A 26,128-nucleotide genomic window follows, 5' to 3' on the forward strand; every position below is an offset into this window, starting at 1 on the left:
CATGACTATCTCCTGCTTGCGGCCTGGAATAAGCCATCAGATGGGTATTTTTGCATATGTAAGCTCTTGAGAACTGGGCCCTAAATGTGCACACTTTAATTTCATATTTGAATACTAGTTATGGAACAATTTCTTATTGGCAGTTTGTGTACAATGAAGACAACTATATAGGGCTCAATATCTGGACTGAAAATGTAATTGAAGACAGACAGACATCTTAGAGAAGAAATGTACTAAACTTTCACCCCATACTGTATTTTCAAATACACCTCTACCTCGATATAACACTGTCCTTGGGAGCCAAAAAATCTTACTGCGTTATAGGTGAAACCATGTTATATTGAATTTGCTTTGATGCACAGGAGTGTGCAGCCCCTCCCCCCTGGAGCACTGCTTTACTGCGTTATATCCAAATTTGTGTTATATCGGGTGGCATTATATCGAGGTAGTGGTGTACATAGGGACCCAGTTCTGCACTCCTATTTACCTGAATAGGTATTGTAGAATAATGCTCTTTACTTGTAACTATTTTTTTGGCATTCACAATGAGTTCTGAAAATTAACTACATCTATCAGAGCCAAATGTAATATAATGTTAGATGTGTTACAAAAGCAATGCTAGGTGGCAGGACCTCAACATTTGTGCTAATTAGGTGCACTAGGAGGCACAGGCTGAACATTAGCGCCATTCAAATACATGAAGTGTGTGTATTCTTAAATAACTTCTATCTTGTATGGTTGAAAGATTTAAATAAACTAGTAATTAAATGCATCTTATTCCATGTAAATTAAGATGAGCAAGAACAGATTAAAATTTGAAACCATCTAAAATAGCTTATTGCTTTATATATTCCTATTATATTTCTAGTTTAAGAATATTTAAAAGTGGCTTACATAAAAAGATAATATGACTATATTAAGAAGAGTCACTTGTGATATATAAGTATTTCAATACACCTGCACAAGTCAAGATAACTAGTCATGTTACTGTTCACATATGCCCAATTCAATGCCAGTAAAATTTTTTACTGATTTAAAAATATTTTTTTGTAAGTGATATTAATACTGAAATAGTACACATTTTAAGAGTTAGGTGTGAGGTTGGGAAATGTTTTTTGGCAATGAAGGTCTGAAATAATGGTTTACTTTTAAAACACTTATCCTCTTCTTTTAGTCATTTCAGTTTTAGGCACAAGAGGCTTCTTGGCATATCAGTTACAATGGATCTGATAACAAAATCAAGCTGCCTGCTGTGCAAACTACCTGTTTTATTGAGGTAGTCACATACTATAGGCTCCCATAGGCTTCTCTGATCAGTGATGTTGAAACATTCAAGTTCTCTTTCACTTAGAAAAGTTACTGTGTAATAATGGGCACCTTCTTGCTCAATCTATTTTCTTACTTTGCTGAAAAAAATGAATTTGTACTACTGTTACGTGTGTCGCTTACTGAAGTACAAGATAAAATCTTATTTGGAAGTTGGGCAGAAAAATTCAGATTGCAGAATCTTTATTACTGGGAGGGATGTAAGATTTAATAAGAACACTCATACTGAGTTTGCACTGATCATAATTAAAAATATGTCTTGACTTCAAACCTAAGAAATCTGATATTGAAATCACTGAGAAGAAAAAATATGAAATTTCTAGAAAGTCATTTTTAGAATTAATTTTCACGTTATGATCACCTTTTAAAGTACATGATATGTACAATTCAAACATTATTTTTAAAAATAAATAACTTTTTTGTTTCATAGAAGCACTGGCAGTAAAAAGTGGTGAGAAATTTTTGCAGCTTCTTTGAGGATTTTCATTAGGTGCGTTCAAATTAAAATAGAGAAGGTGAGGATGTGACTGAAAATATGAGGAACAGCTCTAGAGATTAATTATTCCATTCTTACAGACTTTCCTTTTACAACATACAATATTAAAATGTAAAATGCAATGAAGATCACTCAAAAATAAAACATTTTAGATAATGCCATTCTACATGGCATTTTAATCCTCATTTTTACAAAGATCTTATCAGAGTATTCAAAAGAATGTTCAACAGGAAAAAGTACCATTTCTATAACTTTGCAGTCTTATTCCTATGAAATATTTATTCAAATACATGCAATGTCGGGCAAGAAAAGTATTACAATCTGTACTGGACAAATGTGGTAGTTGGTTTCTACATCAACAAATAGCAGTGAAATAATTAACATTTTTGGAATTTAAATAGTTAACCTCTACTCAGAATTAATGACAGAAATTCAAACAGAGGGTCAAATCCTGAACTATTTGTATTTGTGATATTTTTAGTTTCTGTTACGTTTCTTTGCAGACAAGAGGAAATTAATTTGTCAGTTATCTCCTCCTCATCTTTACAGTTCTCTCCTGACCAGGCAATGCTTCATATTCTCCCACAGTGAAAATTAATGCAGAATTTCATGTGAACAAACACATTTTTCTATTGCACTAAAGTAAAGCGCTAAGACGCCAAAGGTACGCTAAAGCACCGCTAGAAAAATGAGAGAATGCCAGAACAATATGCTGAAGAATATACAAGAAATGTGCCAGAAATAACTGGTCAGTCTTGTGCCATATGTTATGTCCTAAGAGTAAAAATCCTATGAGATGCTATTTTTAAAACATCAGAATTATAAGTAAGTAGTCATCACAGGAGTAGAACTCTTGGGGTCTCAAGCCTCCACTGAAATGAGTGGCAAGCCTGGACATATAAAACCCAAGAATAAGAATCATGTAAGAGGTTATCTTCAGAGAAGCAGAATCATACATAAGTAATCTTCCCTTCTCTGCAACCAAGACTGGGGTATCAGAATTGGTTTCACTTCTCTGCACTTTTCACGTGAACATGGGAATGAAAGGAAAAGAAGGGAAATTACAGAGAAGGTTGTAAGGAACATAACATGTATCAATCTCTATTGTTAGTGATCCCAATATCTCCTTGTGGGATAGAACCATTTTGCAGTTGTGGCTCAAGGCAAACACATTTATTATTGGAGTTCTCCACATCCTTCAAATCTGGTGAAATATTTGTTGATTGAGGCCACATTCCCTCTGGAATGGTTGAGGCAATTAATATTGAATTTCCTGGATACGACAATTACTCTGACAGCTCGGAGATTCTTTTTAGCCCATTTTAGTATGGCTAATGCATACCTAAGGAGGACAGCATTTTTTGTCCTTGATTACAATCATTACAGTATTTTCTGAACAGGCTAGAACCAGATTCAGTGAAATATGAGGATTTTCATTTCCAGTCTGTTGATACTAAAGTGTTCTTACTATTTAACCACTTGCTCTGCACAGATGTCTGGTACATATAGGCTGCTACAACACAGGAGATTTACTGTTGGTTATTACAATGGTCCAGTATAAATTGTCAATGAAACTATCACCAGATCAGAGACTCCTGACTTTCATTTTCTCAAACAGAGTTTCTTCTATAGAGAATGATATTTTCGTCATGTAACATGAGTAGATATTAATTAGGGCTGTCGATTATTTGCAGTTAACTCACACAATTAACTCAAAAAATTAATCGTGATAAAAAAATTAATTGTGATTAATTGCACTATTAAACAATAGAATACTAATCAAATTTTATTAAATATTTTTGGATGTTTTTCCATATTTTCAAATATATCAATTTCAATTACAACACAGAATACAAAGTGTACATTGCTCACTTTATATTATTTTTATTACTAATATTTGCACTATAAAAATAATAAACAAAAGAAACAGTATTTTTCAATTCACCTCATACAAGTACTGTAGTGCAATCTCTTTATCATGAAAGTGCAACTTACAAATACAGTTTTTTTGTTATATAACTGCACTCAAAAACAAAACATAAAAACCAAATACATAAAAAGTTGTTACTAGGAGGAAGGAGAAGAATTGTTCTTCTTAATCTCTGAGGATAGGACAAGAAGCAATGGCCTTAAATTGCAGCAAGAGAGGTTTAGATTGGACATTAGGAAAACATCCTAACTGTGAGCATGGTTAAGCACTGGAATAAATTGCCCAAGGAGGTTGTGGAATTTCCATCATTGGAGATTTTTTAAAGGCAGATTAGACAAACACCTGTTAGGAATGGTCTAGATAATACTCTGTCCTCCCATAAGTGCAGGGGACTGAACTAGATGACCTCTCGCAGTCTCTTCCAGTCCTATGATTCGAATATAAAACTTTAGAGCCTACAAGTCCACTCAGTCCTACTTCTTGTTCAGACAATTGCTAAGAGAAACAAGTTTGTTTACATTTATGGGAGATAATGCTGCCCACTTCTTAATGACAGTGTCACCTGAAAGTGAGAACAGGTGTTTGCATGGCACTGTTGTAGCCGGCGTCACAAGATATTTACGTGCCAAATGCGCTAAAGATTCATATGCCTCTTCATACTTCGGCCAGAGGACATACTTCCATGCTGATGACACTTGTTAAAAAATAATGCATTAATTAAATTTGTGACTGAACTCTTTGGGGGAGAATTGTATGTCTCCTACTCTGTTTTACCCACATTCTGCCATATATTTCATGTTATAGCAGTCTCAGATGATGACCCAGCAAATATTGTTTATTTTAAGAACACTTTCACTGCAAATCTGACAAAATGCAAAGAAGATACCAGTGTGAAATTTCTAAAGATAGCTACAGCACTTGACCCAAGATTTAAGACTCTGAAGTGCCTTCCAAAATCTGAGAGGGACGAGGTATGGTGCAGGCTTTCAGAAGTCTTAAAAGAGCAACACTCTGATCCAAACCTACAGAACCCAACCCATCAAAAAGCAAATCAACCTTCTGCTGGTGGCATCTGACTCAGATGATGAAAATGAACATGCGTCGGTCTACTCTGCTTTGTGACATTGTAAACAAGCGGGCAGCATTATCTCTTGCAAATTGTAACCAAACTTGTTTGTCTAGTGATTGGCTGAAGTAGACCTGAGTGGACTTGTAGGCTCTAAAGTTTTACATTGTTTTATTTTTGAATGAAGTTTTTTTTTGTACATAATTCTACATTTGTAAGTTCAACTGTCATGATAAAGAGACTGCATTACAGTACTTGTATTAGGCGAATTGAAAAATACTATTTCTTTTGTTTTTAGAGTGCAAATATTTGTAATAAAAATAAATATAAAGTGAGCACTGTACCCTTTGTATTATAACTGAAATCAATATATTTGAAAATGTAAAAAACATCCAAAATACTTAAACAAATGGTATTCTATTATTAATAGCATGATTAATTGTGATCAATTTTTTTAATTGCTTGACAGCCCTAATATTAATACAAAGATCAGCCAGGATTAAAGTACCAAATTAAAACAAGAAATCATTAAACGAAAGAACTAAACAACTTGTCTGGAGGATGAATGGGGCCAATGAGGATATCTTTGCAGCAAGTGAAACAATTTTCTGAAGTCTTTTCTGGAGGCTTTCTTAAGATTAATACAAGATCACAGATGAACTAGATTATGAGATGGTTCCAGAGCACTCTTGTGATAAAAGAAAATGTATCTGTTTGTAAAAACATTACCCTAATAACAGAAGTTGAAGAAGAAAATACTTTTGGACACAAGAGATGTACTTTGAGGACAATACGGTTGACAGGAGAGAAGGAATGAGACTCTTCCCATCAAAACACTAGTTGATATAAACCACATGTGCACATAGAATAAAATGATTGCTAGTCTCTGGAAGCACAGTGAGGTTCACCTGAGCTATAACAAGCATTGGGGACCTGGAAGGAGATTCAGTGTGATGGAGAGGTGTCTGTTTCCCAGACAACTGAACTGAAATCAGCAGTCTGGGAACACAGTAGAGATGGGAACAGTGCTGCAAGATTCAGCAGCAAAAGAAGCACACTGATTTACTCTCTCCCAGACCCTTTGCAAAGGTATTCCTCTCATCATTCTTTCTGCTACTGCAGCAAAATGTTCTTGTCTGTTCTTTTCTGTCTCTTCTTCAGTATAATTCTTTGCCATTCTTCTCTAACTTTTGAATAAGCTTTTATTTCTTCAAGTCTCCTGAAATAATATTCCTTCTTCCTTTTCAACCATACACGCCTTGCACTGGGAAGAGTGCAATTAGTCAAGGGAGTGCACTTTGTGGAGATTTAAGTTTGATTTTTTTCTTATCTGTTTTAGGTTTGTCTAGTGCATTTTCCTTTACTTGATTTAGAATCATAGAATCATAGAAATATCAGGGTATGAAGTAAGACAGAGGTTCTTTAGATTGGTGTTACATTCCTAAGTCAATTTGTTTTCTTTAATGTCAGCAAACTGTGCAGAGATTTTGCTATTTTCCTTTAGGCTCTTAATCTGAAAGGCTTTTGACTGAGTTTAACAGTCATCCTTAGGCAAAGTTTATAAATGTAGCTGTTAATGAACCAAGTTCTAACTTGTTTTGTCTCAACTGTGAACACTGCCAAAGCAGCAAAACAAGATTTTAAAACCAGGTTCTGTTAGTATTTGGTTTAATCCACGACTAGCCAAATTTGGCAGAACTTGGTTCAGCCAGAAATGAACAAACTCAGCTGAAAACCTTTTATAAATAATTCCTTAGGCCCTAAACTTTCAAAAAGATGCATACAGATGGAGTCTTGTACCTGTAGACAACACCATCCATGTGGATGCAAGTGTATGTCTGCTTACATCTTACCGAAAGACCAGAGCTTTAGTTTCTTGATAGTTTGTATAATGTGACTATGAACATTCAACAGCAAGAAATTATTTTAAAAAGATCAATCTACAGGTATTTTACAGTACCTCTTGCCATGCACAACTGCCCCTGGATCTTGAGATTTTGCTTCCAACTCCTGAACTTCATCTACCAGTGTCTTAAAAGTAGCTCTCTTGATTCTGCAATATGAAATGCTTTCAAATTTACTCTTGTTGAAACCATAATATATGTCTTTTTCAAGACTCTAAAACAGAAATTAATAAATTCCTTTTTTCCAAGTGATTTCAACTTAAATTTTGAAAGGAGAAATTTTAAAGAAGCCTCAGTTCTAAATAATATACATTGTCAGCTGTTATGCTAAGCACAAACAACAGATGTTATCAATTAAAAGCTCTGATTAACAAAAATATTTAAAAAGAAATAAAGTAGTGGTGCATTGTGGCAAGATTTGTAAACTACAAACAAAGTGAGTCATAATTTGAAAGAATCAATGAAGCTCTTTATATTTTCTTAAACAAACTGGCCAATACTTAGAAAAATTAAAACTTGAAAATAATTTTCCTTCTAAATTTTAACAGTTCTATACTTACACTTTGTATACTACGTCAAAAAGCAAAGCTGTCACAGGAATACATAACAGACCCATCCAAAAGACTCCAGAGCTGAACAACATAACTGCCTGGATAGATAAATCACAAAAATGATACTGTTATAAAAATAGCAAAACATTTAGACATCTCAGCATTTTCTTTGCTCAAAGTATCAAAATCAAATTCAACCAAACTTTGCTGGGCTCTCTAATGCAATATAAAAATTACTGGGCCCGGGTGAAAGTCCATCAAACACTTAATATGTAAGTAAGTGCGACTCATGTTAAAAACTTGACGGAAAGTTCGAACTGTTCAGTTCTTTAAAAATAAAAAACAAACAAACAAAGAACCCCTAACGCCCAGCTTAACACCATTCCATTTCTAATACTAATAAAGAATATTATTAAAATAAGATATAGCAATTTAAAATACTGCTAAATCTTTGACAACATGTTCTAATAGCACTCCTATTTGCTGTCAACCCGAATATGAGATAATGGATACCAAAAAAAGATATCTGTCCTTACAATTATCTTGTCATACATCTCCCAGTAGCACCCATTACTACTACTACTAAATTGACTACTGTTTAAATGTTTTGTTTATAATTCAGAACTGCAAAAATAATGGGAAATTATGTATACTTCGCCTGCTTTCCTGTAATCCTTTAAGAAAACATCTAAACAAAAGCTGTTTTCAAAATAAAGCACATTATTGCAAAACTAAAATACTTTACTACCAACACACTTTTTGGTTATTAGTTAGGAGTATAATTTAGTCTTTATTTTTTACTGTCAGAAGAGAAACCAGAATTTCTCCTGTCCACGTTAATTAACTTGTTTCTGCACACATGTTACAACCAAAGACAAAATAAGTAATACTCTTTAAGCAAAATTAGTATAAAAGGCATTAAAATATTTTTAATTTGTCTTTGTAACACATGCCAAGCATCTACATCAGCGATATTATGATTGCAAAGAAAATGATCTATGATTAATAAATTGTCAGTTGTTTGTAATTAGTATATTAAAAATGCTTTTGTAATACAATTAGATTTCACAGAGATGAAGAGTAACATTGCTACACAAAAGCATTTGAATTATTTGATTTAATTTCTTGAAGTCTAATTGCTTCTAAAGGTTAAATTTGCAGCACCTAATTGAAATAATAAACTGCAAAATTTTACTAATGTTAGCAATACCCCATTTAGGGGAAAAATGCAGACATTTTGAATAAGTAGCTTAAATACTACTTTTTTATTTTAAGCACATATAAAGTAAAGTTTGTTTCAGATCTGTACATGGTACATTACTTATGGTCTAGAAAGAGAAAGTCATTTTCACAACATCTTATTATAATGTAGGTAGTGAATATAGCCCTATTTACTTTCCGAATGCATGTCGATACATGTATTCTTTGGAAACTTAAAATTTTAGCGAAGCTGCAAACTGCAAATGTACCTTTTTTATCTACATCCATGTTTTATATGTATAGTAGCTATTACAGGTGACTGAGGATGCCCTGAGCACTTTATTTTTTAGCCAGAATAATTACTATAAACAAATTTATAAACTCTGAATAATAATGCTAGGATTAAAATAACTACAATTCACAACTTCAACCAAAAAGATCTTTTTAGATATCTGTAACAAAACAGAAAAAATTTATTCACATAAAAGTCACTTGATATTATAACCAAAACATGACCCTTGACATGCTTGGTGACACGCTCACTTCTTAAAATCAATACTAATAGGAAATGCCTATCAAAACTATATTTTGTAAAAGCTCTTTAAGTTTAAGTAACAGTTATATAGATCAACAGTTTCCTAAACAAAAAATGGCAGAGAAAAAACACAATTTGATTTGATCTAAATCATTTTATATCATTAATTTTAATAATATTTTTAGTTTAGGATAACAGCAAAGCACTATAATTGCTTTAGCCAGTATTAGCTTTCCTAGTGAAACAGCAAAAGTGATAATGTAGGTCTTAGGATGTTAATTCTGACCATTGTAATGCTAACTATGAATGAAGCAACAACTGGCGCCTACTATTCAGTCCATCCAGCCTTTAGCTTTACAAATGAACAACACGAATTGAGAAAAAAAGTTTTTCTGCAGTCATATTTGAAAGCCTGTCAGATTTTTTTTCCTTTTGCAGAGTTAATCCAAACCTAAAAGATTTAAAGCTGACATTCGCATTAAAGACAGAGGGCCTCTTTGTATTTTTTGGATGAAGAGGGAAAAAATAAAATCCCACAGAGGTATTTCCTTCCTTTCTGTACAAGAAAGCTCCCCCCTCACTCTGTAGAAACCATTTTTGTCTCTAACTTTTCACATCTCTCTACACATAGGCAGGTCATCTGGGAAATGGCAAACCAATCCTTTTCAGACAATGGCACTAACAGGAGCAGCCTGTTCTGGAGATGGACTCTGGCTGCCTCTGTTCGTGGTTTACAAATTGTTCCTAATGTGTGAGATCTGTGGTCAATGCCAAGTTTTTTTCCCCTTTAGGCCTTGTGAAACCAAATGGAATCTTCCACAAAAGTGGCTCCCAGGGGAATTCAAAAATAATCTGAAGTAAGAGTTAGAAAGCCTAGTAAATTATAGGACTAACAGGTCCCAAGGGGAAAACAAATAATTGTTGTCTAAGTAGCATGGATACGCAACAAATGGTGACTCTCAAAATTAAGACTTTCTAAAATAAATTAAGATAGCTCATAAATGTAGCTTTTATGGAATTTTTCCTGCTGCTGTTTTGAGTTTTGATTAAAGAAAAAAAATTCCTGAAGATTGTTAGCATATTACTTTTAAATTCAGTAGAATATTAAAGCCTTGCCTGCAGAACTTTTTAAAAGCACTGAAGGATATGTACTATCAGAAAATTACATATCAAGTTGAAATGATTAGATAAAAATATTCCTGCTCTCTTTACTATATTTATGAAACATTACAGATACATTCAGAGCAAATCATTTTCCAGGATGAGGATATCAGAAAAGCCAGGCAACAAAGTTGGGAAGAGCAATAAAACCATTCTATGGAAAGGTTTATAAAGGCTTTTCAGTTTATCTAATCTAGCTATCGTCACTGTAGTACTGGTATGTGAATGCCTCCTGAGTATTTAAGGATAGAAATAATAATAGTTTTTCCCTCTTTCTTCCTTCTCATCTACAGAGAAATAACTTGATTAATTTATAGTTGGGTTTTGTGTGCGTGTGTGTATGCATGCACACTAGTTAAAGAACTAACTGAGGCAAAGCTAAGCTGAAGAGGAGTTTTGCATTTAGTTCTCAATGCAGTGAGGTTAAAGGTCATTTTTATCTTTTCTGGTAGTTAGTTCCATAGCCCTTTCTTTATATTTACAGCTTAAAAAACAGAGCTCCCGCTAAAGAAACCATATTAAACGTATACACCCCCACGTGCCCCCCCACCTGGGGGTACACAATACAAAGTAGAGGCCAACAGTAAGGTGAGGAGAGCATCAGAAATGAAATATCAGGCAATCTGTCAGCAAGTGGAGAAGGAAGCAGTAAAAAGCCATTGCTATCTGCAAACTCCTGAGGTCCTCACTCAAGCAAAATTCCTGTGAAATGACTAAGAATTTGCTCAAGCAAGGACTGAATAAAAACTGCAGGATTTTGTCCACAATTAATGAATATTAATAATATTTGATATCATCAGCATTTATTATTTTTAAAACTATATTTAGAAGGATTATTTATAGATAGGTACATTACTATGATTAGAAACACAGCTTTAAGTGTCCTCTTCGCCCCGGCCCAATTAGTATACAATGAATTTTATTTTCAGATGAGTATAATTTTCAGATAAACATACAGATTCAAAAAGGTACATGGTGTTGAGTAAGACTTGGTGTACAAGTAGTTCATGGTCTTATTTGATAGTTCTTCCTTCAAACCTTGTTCTTTTTCAAGTGATTGTCTATATGTGCCCCAGGCACTTGAGATTGCAATGTTTTGGCCAGTAGTGCCCATTGGGCTGCACTCTCACCCTTCATGCCCTCAAGCCCACCCACCAAAGGGCATAAACAGGGCACGATAACCAACCAATCCTCAATTCCTTCTGCGGCTGTGAGATGGAGTCAATTTAGCTGTGTCCCTGTCATGTGCAAGTGCAATCCCTGTTTGTTTGTGCTGTACATAGTTTCATTATAGGATAGCATAGGATAGCAGTGTAGACATTCCTTCCAGGAGCCCAGGCACTGAGACTTGGGGAGGGTCACAAAGCCTGGGCACATCTACACTCCTATTTTTAGCCCTGAAGCATGAGACCTGAGATACTCAATCAGTTGACCTAGGCTCCAAGACTTGCTGCCACTGTTTTTTGCAGTGCAGATGTGCCTTGTGAGAACTGTCTCAGACCCAGAGAGACGAGATACACTGAAGTTGGAGCAGTCCCCAGCAAAAAGTGCCTTACACTACAGATGGGGGTGTAATTTCCAGCTCAGGTAGACATACTTACACTAACTTTGATCAAGCTAGCATACTAAAAAAAGCAGTGTAGAGTGGCAGTGCTGGTGACAGCACTGGCTAGCTGCCTGAGTACAATAGTGTCCAATATCCTAGGCATGTACTTGGGTGGCTAGCCAATGCTGCAGCTACACTGCTATTTTTAGCATCTAGACGTTATATCGCCAGCTGCACTGTAGCTATCCCAGTGGTGTTCTCCTACAACCTGCTGTTTTTGCCTCCTCCCAATCTGAAAGGAGAAGATCCCTGCACTACTTATGTAAGAAGCACAAAAGAGGACCCCCTATTAAATGTATTTCTAAAAGAAAGAGAGAGATATGTCTCCTCTTTCTGCAGTTTTTAAAAAGAGCAGCTCAAGGCTGAGTCAAGGTTGCCCTGGTAGCTGCGAGGACTCAAGGGTCAGATCTCTGATACCCACTGTTATCTCAGACTTGTATATGGCGACTAACGTACCGTATCAGGGGCTTCCTGTGCTCGAGCTAGGCTGTTCTCAGTGCTGGCAGATGACAGAACAAGGAGCAATGGTCTCAAGTTGCGGTGGGGGAGGTCTAGGTTGGATATTATGAAAAACTATTTCAATAGGAGGGTGGTGAAGCACTGGAATGAGTTACTAAGGGAGGTAGTGGAATCTCCATCCTTCAAGATTTTAAGGCCCGGCTTGACAAAGCTCTGGCTGGGATGATTTAGTTGGGGTTGGTCCTGCTTTGAGCAGGGGGTTGGACTAGATGACCACTTGAGGTCTCTTCCCACTATAATCATCTATGACTCTATGGTGGCCATCAGTTTGACCTTGGTGCTGACATTCTTGGTACTGCCTATATCAGAACCGTTGACTCTGGTACTGACCATATTGACTTTTATCGTGGTTTTGATGTCATTGGTACCAAGAATTACAGTACTAGTGGATTTGGCTATTTCAGCCCTTCCCTAATATACTTTACTGTCTTAATTTGTAACACTGATGGAGCCAGTACCACAGCCATTAGCACTGGGATGTCTTTGGTGCTGACTAAAAAGCTCCCTGAGTCTAAACTTCAGACCTGAATGAGGACTACTCGTCCTTTACAAGAGAAAGATTCTTATTACTTATTTGTCTCAGACATCAGTATGCATGGCTCACTTCCTTACTCTCCTCAGACACCCCCCCATGACTCATATATTTCCAGTAGACTCCAGAGTTAGGGGTCATAGTTATCTAAGGGTGTTCCAGGAAGACCCGCTGTCTAGTACCCCCTTCCTTGGTCAGTTACTCTGTAACCATATGGACTTAATTCCCGACCTTAACAGGCATTGTTGTGTGTTCATCATGCTACAAGGCATAACTTTTCTGCTGTATCAAGAGCAAGATCACCTTCTTCACAAGAGTCATCTAGAGATCATCCTCAACAACAACCGTTTCACATTCCTGCTACAGAGATTTCACCAGCACAAATTTCTGAGGAATAGTAACTCCAGTACCAATCTGCTGAAATCATAACTGCTCACAAATAATCTTTGTCACCTGATGAAGAAGTGGTGCCACCCTCTACATCACCTGATGACTATAGGACATTTCAGGATCTCCTTTGCAAAATGATGGAGGTCTTGGAGATCCCAACAGAGTCTAGGAAAAAGTCCACAAATTGCTGGACATTTTACATTCTTCTCTTCCTGAAAAACTTGCTATGCCAGTCAATGAGGACCTTCTGGAACTGGCTTAATTATAGCAAACTCCAGCCTCCATACCTCCAACCACAAAAATGATGGACAGGAGACACCACAGGTTCTCTCTGTGGGTTTTGAATATTTTTATTTCCATCCTGCACCAGGTTCCTTGGTTGTCATGGCAGCTCAGGCGAGAACAAGACAAAAGACATTCAAATCTACTCCTAAGGCCAAGGAGCCAAAGCAGCTGGATCTTTTCATTAGGAAGAGCTATTCATCTGCTATTTACAACCTTGAATACCTAACTACCAAGTTCTAGATATGACTATTTTAATTGACACAGAGTATCAGACTTCCTGGATAAGATCCTGTCCAATTACAGGGAGGAGTTAAAATAACAGACTGCAGAGGCTCAACTAACAGGAAGGACCTACCTGTTGGCTGCTACTGACGAATCATACTCTGCATCTAGATCAGTGATACTCAGACTGAGGCTAGCAAGTCGCAAGTGGCTCTTTAATGTATCTCTTGTGGCTCTTTGCAGCACATGATATTAAAACACTGGGTGATTTAATTATTAACCAATAAGGATGCTTTTACTATGTTATTAACCAATTGTAGTTGATAAAATAATATAACTTGGTCATTTATTTTGCAGTGAGAATTATCCATCCATCCATCCATCCATCCATCCATCCATCCACACACAAAATATTTCCCTTGTAATACTGTTTAAATATGAATATATAGTATTACAGTGAATGAAACAATGAATTCACACTACTATAGCTCTTTTAGATAATGTCGATCACTAATTTGGCTCCTGAACCAGTGCAGTCTGAGTATCACAGATCTAGATCAATGGCTACAGCAATCACCATGCATTATGCTTCTTTCCTTCAATTTTCAAGGATATCCAGGGAAGTCCAAATTATTACACCTTTTTGACCTGAGTAGCTAGTCAAAGTTCAGGGCCCTGAAGGTGTTCCAGTTGGAAGTAGAAATTGACAATGGAGTCTGGACATTTTTTTGATGCAATGTTATTTATTTACCAAATATGTACGAAGTCCTGTTCTCTGATCACAGGAAGAACCAAAATATGCTATAGCTTCTTTGCTTACAGTCCCTAGCCTCTTTGCCAGCCCCAGCCCTAGAATTCCTTTCCCCAGCTTCTTCTGAGGTCATACACCGTGATTGTTCAGGCTACTCTCTGTCTACTTCAGTCTATCCTCTCTCTCTTTGACAGATTCCCACACCCACCTGGAAAAACAACACACTGTGGAACCCTTTTCCACATGGTGTTAGTTTCTGGGCAGACTCCATGATGCCTTGTTTTAGGTGGATTTCTTTAACTGTCTCTCATAGCTTTCTTAAATGAAAGATGTATTCACACACATCAGTTTAAATGAGGGTCAACCTATTCCATGACATACTTGAACCAGCTCATAATGATACTATTGAAGATCTTCCCTTTGAGGGGAATAACTGTCTTAGTGCAAAAACTGATTAGGTGTTACATGTAAGGACTCTGGAGCAACATTATTTTCCTTTGGCATTTATACTCATCAGCCCGAGAGGAAACAATCCAGACACCAATTGCAGTCAAGACAGTTTTCTTTGTACTATCAGCCTTAACAAGGGCCACCTGATCTGCCCAGAAAGAGGCAGAGATTTCATAGAAGGATCTTCTTTCATGGTAACCACTGCCATCACAAACCTGCTACCATCCTCAAAGCAGTCAGGTCGATGGTCATTTTGAGAGGTGTCCACCACCAACCTCAGAGTATCCTTATCATTTCCCTGCTCCTTTTAGGGATGATTTAGGTCACATCTACACTACAAACGTAAATCAACCTCTGTTAGGTCAACTTACAATCTCTACAGTAATTACTCTGGTGGTTCATGTCCACATTACCGTCCTTCTGTCGGTGGTGTGCGTCCTCACCAGGAGCACTTCCACAAACTTAAGAGGAGCAGTGTGGGAGGCTGAGAGCCTGGGCTTTCAGCTCCACAGGCAGCTCCCCACCAGGAGCCAGGCTGCCCCTGGGCTCTCAGCTTCCTACCGCAACTGGGCTCCGAGCTGTGAGCTCTGCGCCCAGAGTCCAGCATTGGTGCAGACACCGGGCTCCTCATGGGGAGCAAGCAGGGAGCACAGCAGCAGGCTGGCTGCCAGCAGGGAGGCTGCAGCCCAGTTGGGAGTGGGGAGCCAAGGCAGTAGCTGGACTGGGAGCGGGGAGGCTCTGAGCAGGGTGGGAGCAGCCGAACTGGTAACAGGGAGCCACGGAAGCACACAGGCTCTAGCTGGGCCCCTCACCCACCCCAGTGACATCTTCCATTGTACTCTCTAGGCCAGGGGTAGGCAACCTATGGCACGTATGCCAAAGGCGGCACACGAGATGATTTTCAGTGCCACTCACACTGCCCAGGTCCTGGCCACTGGTCCGAGGGGCTCTGCATTTCAATTTAATTTTAAACTAAACTTCTTAAACATTTTAAAAACCTTGTTTACTTTACATACAACAATAGTTTAGTTATATATTATAGATTTCTAGAAAGAGGCCTTCTAAAAATGTTAAAATGTATTACTGGCACGCAAAACCTTAAATTAGAGTGAATAAATGAAGACTTGGCACACCACTTCTGAAAGGTTGCCGACCCCTGCTCTAGGTTATTATATTTTTTACCTATATGCTTACAATATGTTAAAAAAAATTGTGATCTACGCCATCTGTTGAAAAACAAATTTATCGAGACTCAGCATTTTTATTTAGCTGGTTTATGCAGTTTTTGCTTGGTTACTTATGCACTACAAGAAATTCTACGTCATGCTACATATGCTACATGCATACTGTCACACAGCATATTTTACATTTTATATCTGATTTAAAAATATTTGAAGGTAAAGAAAGATATCCATTTCTCTGGTTTCTTCTACCCCAAAGAGTTTAATAGGAAATCACTAGTCTGCACATTTTTGGGGTTTGCAGATGTTCTCAAAACCTGATGTACCGCAATAAATTATGTATATATTTTTTTTCCAGCAATATTTAGGAAAAATACTGTGGAGTTATTTCCTAAAGCTACAGTGTTATAAGTATGACTTTTATGTACATTCCTGAAGAGAGATATTTTAATAATGAACCTAGATATTTTTTAAAATGCTAGGGACAGTAGAAATATCAACCAACAGCGTCTTTTATTAGTCTGAATGTTGTGCTTTGCTCTATTAGATAAAAATCTGAGACTGCAAACATGTTCTTCCCTGGAGAGTACTTGTCTAAGTACTTTAACCTTTGATAAACATCTACATTTTTTTCTTTCTCAAGAAATTTAATTTTATTATTTTTAGAATAATAATTAAAAGATGAATATGAAATACCTTAACAGAGTAATTCCATATGTAAGATAATTTATTATGTTGGATGATACAGACTGAAGCAATATTTCAGAAACTAATACTGTTAATATAGTATAGTAATACTTTTCCTACAGGGTGCAGCATAAATGTCCAACAAAGAGTTTTATTGTTTTTCACAGAGATTCTACAAACCTCAATCAAATGATCTGAAATTCTGTAAAACACATGCTTGTTCCTTAACTTCAATTTCCTTCAGTAGTTTTATAGATCCCTTAGGCCAGATGGAGCAGAAACAGATGGTGTTCTGGAGAACTTTACAGTGCATATCTACAGTACCACAACAAATTTAACAGTTCTGCAGATACTGAGCTTTTGTTATTAATTTCTACACGAACTGTTTCTTGTTGCAGTAAGTTTTATATTTTTTATTTTGGTTTACTAATTACAATGGCAAAAAGAGAAAAGCTCAATCCTCACTTTAAAAATACATAAGCACCCAACAGCGTCATTCAGACAGTTATGAAAGGCAAGTAGCATAAGTTTATACAGCACAGTACTTTCCCTGGAGCATGCCTTGCCTCATAAATTGTTGTGCTGGTGTGAACATATACAAGTCAGGTTTTTAAAAAAGTTCTCCTTCTCTTAAATCACATCCATCTTTGTTTGAGGAAAGGGAGACAACTATACCAGCCAACTATATCACAGCTAGATTTTCCCATTCAAACATTTTTTAAGTCAAGCGGTTTTCTTATTTTAGTGCTCCTCTAAATAAAATGAAGTATTATTTGCATGAGCTCTATAGAACCTTTCAGTTATAAAATATCTATCTCCTATCATATTTATAGTCTACTGAAACATGAACAACCAATAACTACTTTGATCAGAATTACGTATGTTATAGGAAACTTTAAATGTAGAAGTTTATTGCAACAGAACTAGATTAATTACAGAAATATACCACAGATAAGTGACCACAGGATCAGTTATTTTTCCTCAATAGCTATAATATGGAATATAGAAAAACACAAATAGCTTTTCACCTGGCAGTACACTGTATTGTGGATTAAAAATACTTTTTCAACAGACACTGTTATAATGTAGTTTTATGACTTTCAGAGTCTGGAAAAGGAAAAAAGTTTGTATAAAATTATCTAGTAAAGGAAAAATCATTCTACAAAATAAATAAAATGCCACAACAACTATGAAGAGATATGGACTTTACTTTCAGATATTTAAGCAAGCCAGATTTGCTATATGGTTATCAAATTCGAAAATACTATAGTTTTAAAATGCAAGCACTTGTTCCTGTTCCCTTTGTTAACATTACCAGGCTTCTGTATATATTTTATAATACTGGATACAGGTAGAAAGTCAAAAAGAATAGTAAAGTATGTAGGGTACAAATATAACCCAGCAGCTAGCCTGAATTATGAACCCTATGTAGAAAGCACCAGACTCAAAGGGCTTGTCTACATTACCGGCAGGATCAACGGGCAGCGACTGATTCAGCGGGGGTCAATTTATCATGTCTAGTTTAAACGTGATAAATCGACTGCCGATCACTCTCCTGTCGACTCCAATACTCCACCGGAGCAAGAGGCGTAGGCGGAGTCAATGGGGAGCGTCAGCTGTTGACTCACTGCAGTGAAGACAGTGTGGTGAGTAGATCTAAGTACATTGACTTAAGCTACGTGAAGTTGCGTAACTTAGATCGATTCCCTCCCCCTGACCCTAGTGCAGATCAGGCCAAAGAGAAAAACAGGAGAAATTATTTACTTGTAATTCTGATTATCTGAAGATATCATTCCAACAGAATTTTTACTCTTGAATTTGAGTTCCTCAGTGTACAGGCATGTCTCCACAGATATGGGAATCAAAATAACTACATTAGTTTTATTCATGCCTTTAGTTATTTCGGTGCAAGTCTGTTTATGGACACTCTTATTTTGGAATAAGAATGCCATACTTTGATACAACTTAAGTCAGTCAAAATAGATTTATAAAGGAATGTAATAAAAATATTCTTGCAGTAGGCTGTGGTAAGCCTTGTGAACCTTGACCTGGTCTTCTAATTTTAGACCAGGCAGGTCACTGCAATATGGAATTCAATCAGACAGCTATATGGTCATTTTACTAACAGCACTGTCAAGTGAACTGATGTCAGAAGAAACAAAAAGTTTGGTGGACTTTCTATGGGCTTTAGTGTGTTCCAAGCAGAACCTTGACTTTTTAACATGAAGTATATGGAGAAAGTTTTCACTGACATGGGTCTGCAAAGGTGACAAGAATGCTAAAAAGACAGGCTCATTAAAGTGAAAACCAGTCACCATATTGGAGAGGAAACTCTGATGAGCCCGCAGCACCACACTATCTTTGTAAAATCTGGATCAATCACTAGAGCTTTAAATTTGCTTGAGAAGTTGCTGCCACCAGGAAAAAAACACTATGTAAGAAACTTAAGCTTAAGGAACCTGAGCGGTTCAATAGAAGTTTTCATCATCTTTTCCAGGACCACGTTAATATACCATGATACAGGAAGCTTTTTGATGCAGGTGTTTAAAAGTGCCAAGTGCCAAATTAACCTGATGACCAGGTGCTCACTTGTCTACCTTCAACTAGTAGATAATCGGACACAATAGCTACTATATGTACTGGATGCAATTAGTCCGTAAGTTAGCACCAAACAGCGTATGAAGGTAGTTAAGCAGTTTTGTGCAGCATAAGGAAGAGAGTCCACTTGGCCCTGACTGCACCAAACCACAAATATTTTCCAATTGGAATTGTAAATTCTTTGGGTGGATGGCTTCCATGATTCCAGGAGGACATAAGTCACTTGCACAGCAACAACAGTCCTACAGATCTCTACCTTGTCAAGAGCTAAGTTGTCAGGGACAGAGTGCCTAGGCTTGGATGCAGCAATGTTTCCTGGCTCTGAGTGATGATCCAAGGCAGACTCTCAGTATCTTATGAAGCCCATCAAAGCTGGGATGTCACACTTCCAGATGGTAAGAAGTTCATAGGAGATTTTTATGGTGCTCGGAAATATGCCTATTGTGGGATGCAGATAATGAATGACAGATGCTGGAAGCAGAGACAGGAAAGTTTGGCTAAAAAGGATGTCCAGGGTATTCTGGGGTACAATGAGTGGGAGCTAACATGGAGCTGTGGGTGAGATTCTGGCTGGGCAGTGAGTGTGGAAGGGAGTAAAGGAGTATGGAGGCAGTGAGTGTGGAAAGGGGGTAGGGGAATAAGCATGGGGGCAATAAGTGGGAGTAGGAGAAAAGAGGGAATGGTCAACAAGGGAGCTGGGGTGGGGGAAGTAAATGGAGATAGCTGATCTGGATAGGGTTAGAGAAGAAGGAGTGTGTGTGTGGATGCTGCCATAAGTAAACAACCTGCTGGAAGCTGTATGAGATGAGCTGAATGTGAGTCTCTGGAAGCAACAAGTCAGAGTTCCATGCAAATGGGAGAGGGAGGAGGTTATGTTGCTGAGGGAGGGGCAAGAGAGCAATTGGTAGGTTGGAGCTGCAAGCAGAAGGGAAGGGAAGGGAGGTGCTGGTGGCTCTGCAAGAGATGCAATGACTGAGCACAGAAGACAGTGTTCTGGGAGGCAGACAACAGCACTGCCTTGCGAAGCTGCTGGTTCAGACAGCTGATAGGGAGGCTGTGGGAAGCCAACTCTCCCAACACTTCCTGATAATAACAGACCTTTTCCTCCTACCTGCATTCCATGCTTACCTATGCTTTTGGGGTCAGCAAGGTCAAGATGAAAGTTTGGGGGAAGCATGTATACTTTCTAAAATTAAAAAATTGCAAATTATGAGAGATTACAAGAATTAGGCATCTGAAGAGTCTCTCTCTTTTCTTTTTCCTTTTTTAGGTGGGACAAAATGAAAATCCCAGGATATGTCTGGTTTCTCTGTAGTGGTATCAAACAGATCATCTCCCTAATAAATCTAACCACAAGTGACTACAAAAAATGGTGTTTCCTTTCTGATAATTTAGAAAAACACAATGCTGTCAGGAAAAATTTCAGGAAAATGATCTGTAAAGCAGATTGTCTAGTGTGGAAGTATTCATTTAGTACTTACGGACAACAAATACAGTGAAGCCCATTGAAAGGTTTATTGTTATTGCAGTTAAACATTATACTGTGTAATACAGATCACATTACACAGACTGGAAAGTTACTGTGAGGTTACAGGAAATTTTGAAATGTTTCCCTCATTTTCTCTCATACATTATATGTCCAAGTTTCTTCATTTGAAATCGTAAGGTTTTCTGCTACTTCTATAATCCCACATGGTAGAAAAGAGATCTTATGACAATTTCCTATGAGCATTTAATATTTCAAGCTCTACTATGTTAGAATCTGTGGCTAAGACTGAGAATGATATAGTTGCTTTACTCACTAGGACAGACTCAAGAGGTGGAAAATGAAATTTAATGTGCTTAATCACAAAGTTCAAAATCAAATAAAGGGCATAAAGAATGCCAAAGATAAAGATGGTGAGGGCTTGAGGTAGGGGGAAGCAAAGCCTTCTACCCACTGGTATTGGCTACATCTAGCTGTTCCTCCTGTTAACAATTTTACCTATACCAGGGGTTAAATTCCTTCTAAGCTGCATGGCCACGCAGCTGCCTATTAAGTGACGCTCAGGGCTGCAGTGGGGAGAGTTGCCTCTCCCCAAGCACCGAACCTGCTGTCTCATAAAGACATCGTAAGGCTTTGTTGGCCAAGACTGTATATTCTCCAATAATGCTGTAAGTCTGTGACCAAAAAGAGGCCTCTAAATTCAATGTTCTAAATAACCCAATGCTGATACAAGTTTGCCTGGTTTCTGAGTGACTGATAAGACCTGTGCCTGAATTTCTCTAGCAGCTGAAATTGCAAGTGAGAGTTAACATCAGAGACAGAAGCTGCATTTTCTATCTTTGCTTTCCTTTCCTCTTCCCCCTTTTGTATGTGTTTATTTTATTTTGTCTTCTAGGAAAAGGGATCAGACTTTAACAGCAGCAGCAACATCAGCTCCAGCCCATCTTAACTAACTTCTCTTTCCCCCAAAAAGCATAGTTATTACCACCTAAGAGACTGTCAAATATACCTTTTTTTCCCTTCTAAAGACTCTGTCCAGCAGAAGGGGAAGGAACTAAGGGATGTTGTTGAAATGAAAGCCTTACTTAATACTTTAAACATTTCAAAAGCTTTAACTGTTTTTTTCCTCCCCTACCTATCTTTAATAAAGGGATAAAATATTTTTAATTGTGTGTTTGCCATAGCACTAAGGAGGCTGAGGTCTCTGTATACCAAACCCCAACACTTAAAGTTTAACTTTTTAAAATTTTGGACAGTTTCAGAGTCCTGTTAACACCTTTAACTCTTTGGGTCCACACAGTCCATCTAAATTAATACAACAGTGTCATGACTTTGATCTGCGCCCACATTGTCAGTGGATGGGACTGGCTTTGGCCATAGACAACAACCTGAGAAATCCGATGGATGACTTCCAAAAATGAAAACTTTACTTATGAGCAGTTCAGGAATCTAGCATTTAGCTGGTACAAAATTTCCTAAGCTCTTAGAAAAGCAATGTGTGGACTTAGGAACACTGCAGGTTTTCTAATGTATATACAAACTGATTTTAATAACAAAATAATTATCTTATTAATCCCACTCTAAACAAGCAAAGGAACCATGTTTCATTACAACAAATTAAATTACATAAATGTGGGTTTGTAGATCATTATCATGAGCCAAAAAGTTTGGAACATTTTTCAGTAGGGATAGCACTTCTGTTTTGGAAATGCTTCATCTGCCTCAACATTTTCCATCATCCAAAATTTTATCTCATCTTTTCCAGAAAATATTTTTTTTACCCTGGCATAGTGTGACCAGTTTCTTGATTTTATAGGGACAGTCCTGATATTGGGGCTTTGTCTTATATAGGCACTTATTACCCCTGCCCCCATCCCCATTTTTCACACGTGCTATCTGGTCACTATACCCTGGCATAACACTGGACTTGTGGAATTAGTAGTGGGGATATCCAAAATGCACAGCTGTGTGATAAACTATACTTCCTTGAGCAAAAGTTCATGCTTCTAGTGGTACTAGCCTCTCCAAAGGAGACTGGACACAGAAAAAGCATGTTGCACTCTTTGCAGAGGAGTGAAATGGCCATATACTTTTTGTGCTCCCAGCCTACAATACCCCCTTGAGTTTTTCTGTCAAATATGTGGCATTTAAAGAATACATGATGATGTAATAAGATGGTTTTAATGGCAGTTGTTTAAGATGATCTGCTTCATTATTTGTGAGCAATGGGGCCCTCCTAAGATCATGCTGGTAATATGTTTGTGGGACACCATCCATCCCTCTCTCTCTCTCTCTCTCTCTCTACATATATCACATATAAAAATGTAAAAATAAAGTTATTCAGGTGACAAAGGTTTGAAAATGATTTAAGGTTGTCCATGCAACTTTAATTTGGCCCCTTTGTGTGTAGGCAGTCTTTAATTACATGATTATGTATTATTTTTTCCAGAAGCTCCCTGCCTCATTCAGTGCACAAATTAACATCTTTCAACAGAGTTTTAAATAAATAACTTTAATTTAACATGGTTTTCCTATATTTAGCTTCCTAGTTTCTTTTAAAAAAAGAAGAAAGGCAAACCAAATTCTATTATGTGTTATTGTAACAACTCCCCAATGTGCAACATCATCATCAAGATTTGAACCCAAAACCTTCAAGCACTGCAGCACAGCCCTCTACACTACTTTGTCTAAAGAACTAACTAGTAGAAGGGGAAAATGTGAATATGGTTTGCAGGATTGGACCAATACTAAAAAATTTCAGCATATAATTGGAAGAGAAATACAAAATTCCAGTTAAAAAGTTTTAAAAATGGAGCACAATAATGCACTCTAAGTAACAAAATAACAGGAGAAAACTAGGGGGATGAACGTCAATGGATTCTGTGATTTGGGTTTCTGACATTTTTGGTGAGTTTAATAATTTCTGCAAAATTTAAGATTTCGTTAAAAAATATGTTTGGTCTTCTCATGTTGCAAAGAAAGACTTTATATTAACCAAAGTACTTCGGCAGTTATAGCCATATATGAAAAACAGTTCCCATCCAAATAATTCCAGTGTCAGAATTTTTAGTTCACTAAGGTGCATGAAACTTTCTCAATGAAAATTAAAACTTGCCAAGGTACAGTAAAAGCTGTTTTATCCAGCACTTCACCAACCTAAAATCTCTATAAACCGGCATTTCTGATCTTCACTGAAAGTCCAGTTTTTAGTTTGGTTGGCGCAGGGCCCGCAGGGGATTGGGACACAGGAGTGGGTGCAGAGCGTGGATTCTGGGAGGGAGTTTGGATGTTGGGGGCTTGGGGAACAGGAGGGGGTGTGGTATCTGGGGGCCGCTCACCTCAGGTGGCTCCCCACAAGCAGCGACCTGTCCCAGCTGCTCTTAGGCAGAGATGCAGCAGGCAGCTCTGTGCACTGCTTCCGCTAGCAGTAGCCATCCCCGCAGCTCTCATTGGCCATGGTTTCCGGCCAATGGGAGCTGCACAGCCAGTGCTCGGGACAGGTTGGGGAAGTGTGCAGGGCCGCCGGCTGCACCTCTGCCTAGGAGCATCTGGGACAGGTCGCTGCTTGCCGGGAGCCACCTGAGGTGAGTTTCCCATGGATCTGGCACCCCAATCCCCAATTGATTACCAGCACCCCCCATGTCCCCAACATGCTGGATAAAACAGCTTTTACTGTACTATCAATCTTACAGCTAGGTTAGGTATTGATCTCCCACTTTGCTGTGTGATGCAGTCACATAGAGAACCCTTTTCTGCTGCCGCTGAACTAATTCTTATAAAAGTGTACAAACCTATGTTCCTTTAACAAGACAATAATAACAGAGCAATTAGACTTAGATAAATCTATAGATATGTGAGAAGCCTGCCCAATACACTATGGCATGTTCAAAATTTCTCTCAAATATTGGGAAAAATCCTCACAATTTTCTCCTGTCCCTGCAGCAAACAGTGCAATCCAATAAAGATCAAACCCTAAGTGAACATTTCAACCACATTTTATGTAGAGATTTGGAGATTAGTTAAAAGACACACATTACCTCCCCGGACATGTCAGGTGCCATAGGAATGACAGGCCACAAGGATGAGTAGACTCCAAAAAACACTACCCAAAGTGCAATGCTTCCCCATATTGCTATATGGCTAAACTGAAAAACAGAACAATCAAAACATAGTTAATATTTATTCAGTTCCTATAATGAGTTCAGTGCTATACAGAACACTCTAAGAAAGATGGTCTCTTTCCTTGGAAGTTTACAGTGCATTTCTGACAAATGGGATTTTCAAAAGTGCCCAGCATTGACCCAACTCTGTGCCTGCTAAACGAATGGTAAAACTATTAGGGTCCCTTTAGTTGGAGCAAGATAATACTTATTTTCAAAAGTAAATTAAAAAAATTCCCATACAGTTTAGTGATAACATCCAACTTGTGCTTTACTGCATAACCATGTGATATTATTTTATTCCTTGTCCTAAGTCCCTCCTCTTCATTGCTTTTCATTTGTTTTTGACCCACAATATTTTGTCATTTCAGAGTATATATAAGATCTTTGAGGTATACACTGTATCTTTACTTGATACTATATAGTGCATAGCACAATTTGAATGATAATAATAATGTAATAAGGAAATTTAATCTATCACATATTTCTGTAGTACTTGAGAGCATAAATAATAAGCATTTCCTTACCCAGGTCCAATATGAAGTCTCTAATCCAGCTTTTAAACACACTGTTATCACCACAAACTATTAAAACAGGAGAGAAATCTGTTATTTTTCTTTAATTAGTCTGATTGTCCTCAGACTATTAATGGAACACAGGAATTCAAAATTAAAGGACCCACAAAGGGCTTATGTTTAACATTTAATGGTAATGCATATGAAAAAAATCATGTGCATTATTATACACTTTATGTCCCATTAAATAGCAATCATGCATACGGTATCTTGAAACTTATAAAACATGACTTTCATTCCTTTTTTATAGTATTACTATTTCATTTATTATTTCATTTTTTTAATTGTTCTTAAAAACATGAATGAATGAATGAATGAATGAATGAATGAATGAAATTATTCAGGTGTATACTCTCATGCAGCAAGTGGAAGATGAAGAAATGGAACATTTCTACAAAGAGCTGGAGGAGGTGATGCAGAAAAGATCCATCTACACAATCATACAAGGGGACTTCAAAGCAATAATAAGTGGAAAGGACTGTGAGAATGAAAAGTACATGGGAAAATTCAGTAAAGA

At 37.3% G+C, this 26,128-nt stretch overlaps 1 protein-coding gene across 5 annotated transcripts in view; it reads right to left on the minus strand.

Moving 5' to 3' along the window:
• ATP8A1 (ATPase phospholipid transporting 8A1) overlaps positions 1-26,128 on the minus strand; it is a 254,637-nt gene that overhangs the window by 12,761 nt on the left and 215,748 nt on the right. For all 5 annotated transcript variants that reach the window (XM_030563157.1, XM_030563155.1, XM_030563159.1 and 2 more), the window contains 4 exons: positions 25,564-25,620; positions 24,914-25,021; positions 7,283-7,371; positions 6,779-6,871 (listed from right to left, as the gene is read on the minus strand). In XM_030563157.1, coding sequence (XP_030419017.1) covers positions 6,779-6,871; positions 7,283-7,371; positions 24,914-25,021; positions 25,564-25,620 — 347 coding nt within the window. The remainder of the gene's footprint in view (positions 1-6,778; positions 6,872-7,282; positions 7,372-24,913; positions 25,022-25,563; positions 25,621-26,128) is intronic.

The sequence above is a fragment of the Gopherus evgoodei genome, chromosome 5 (genome assembly GCF_007399415.2).
Source record: "Gopherus evgoodei ecotype Sinaloan lineage chromosome 5, rGopEvg1_v1.p, whole genome shotgun sequence".
Taxonomy (NCBI): Eukaryota; Metazoa; Chordata; order Testudines; family Testudinidae; genus Gopherus; species Gopherus evgoodei.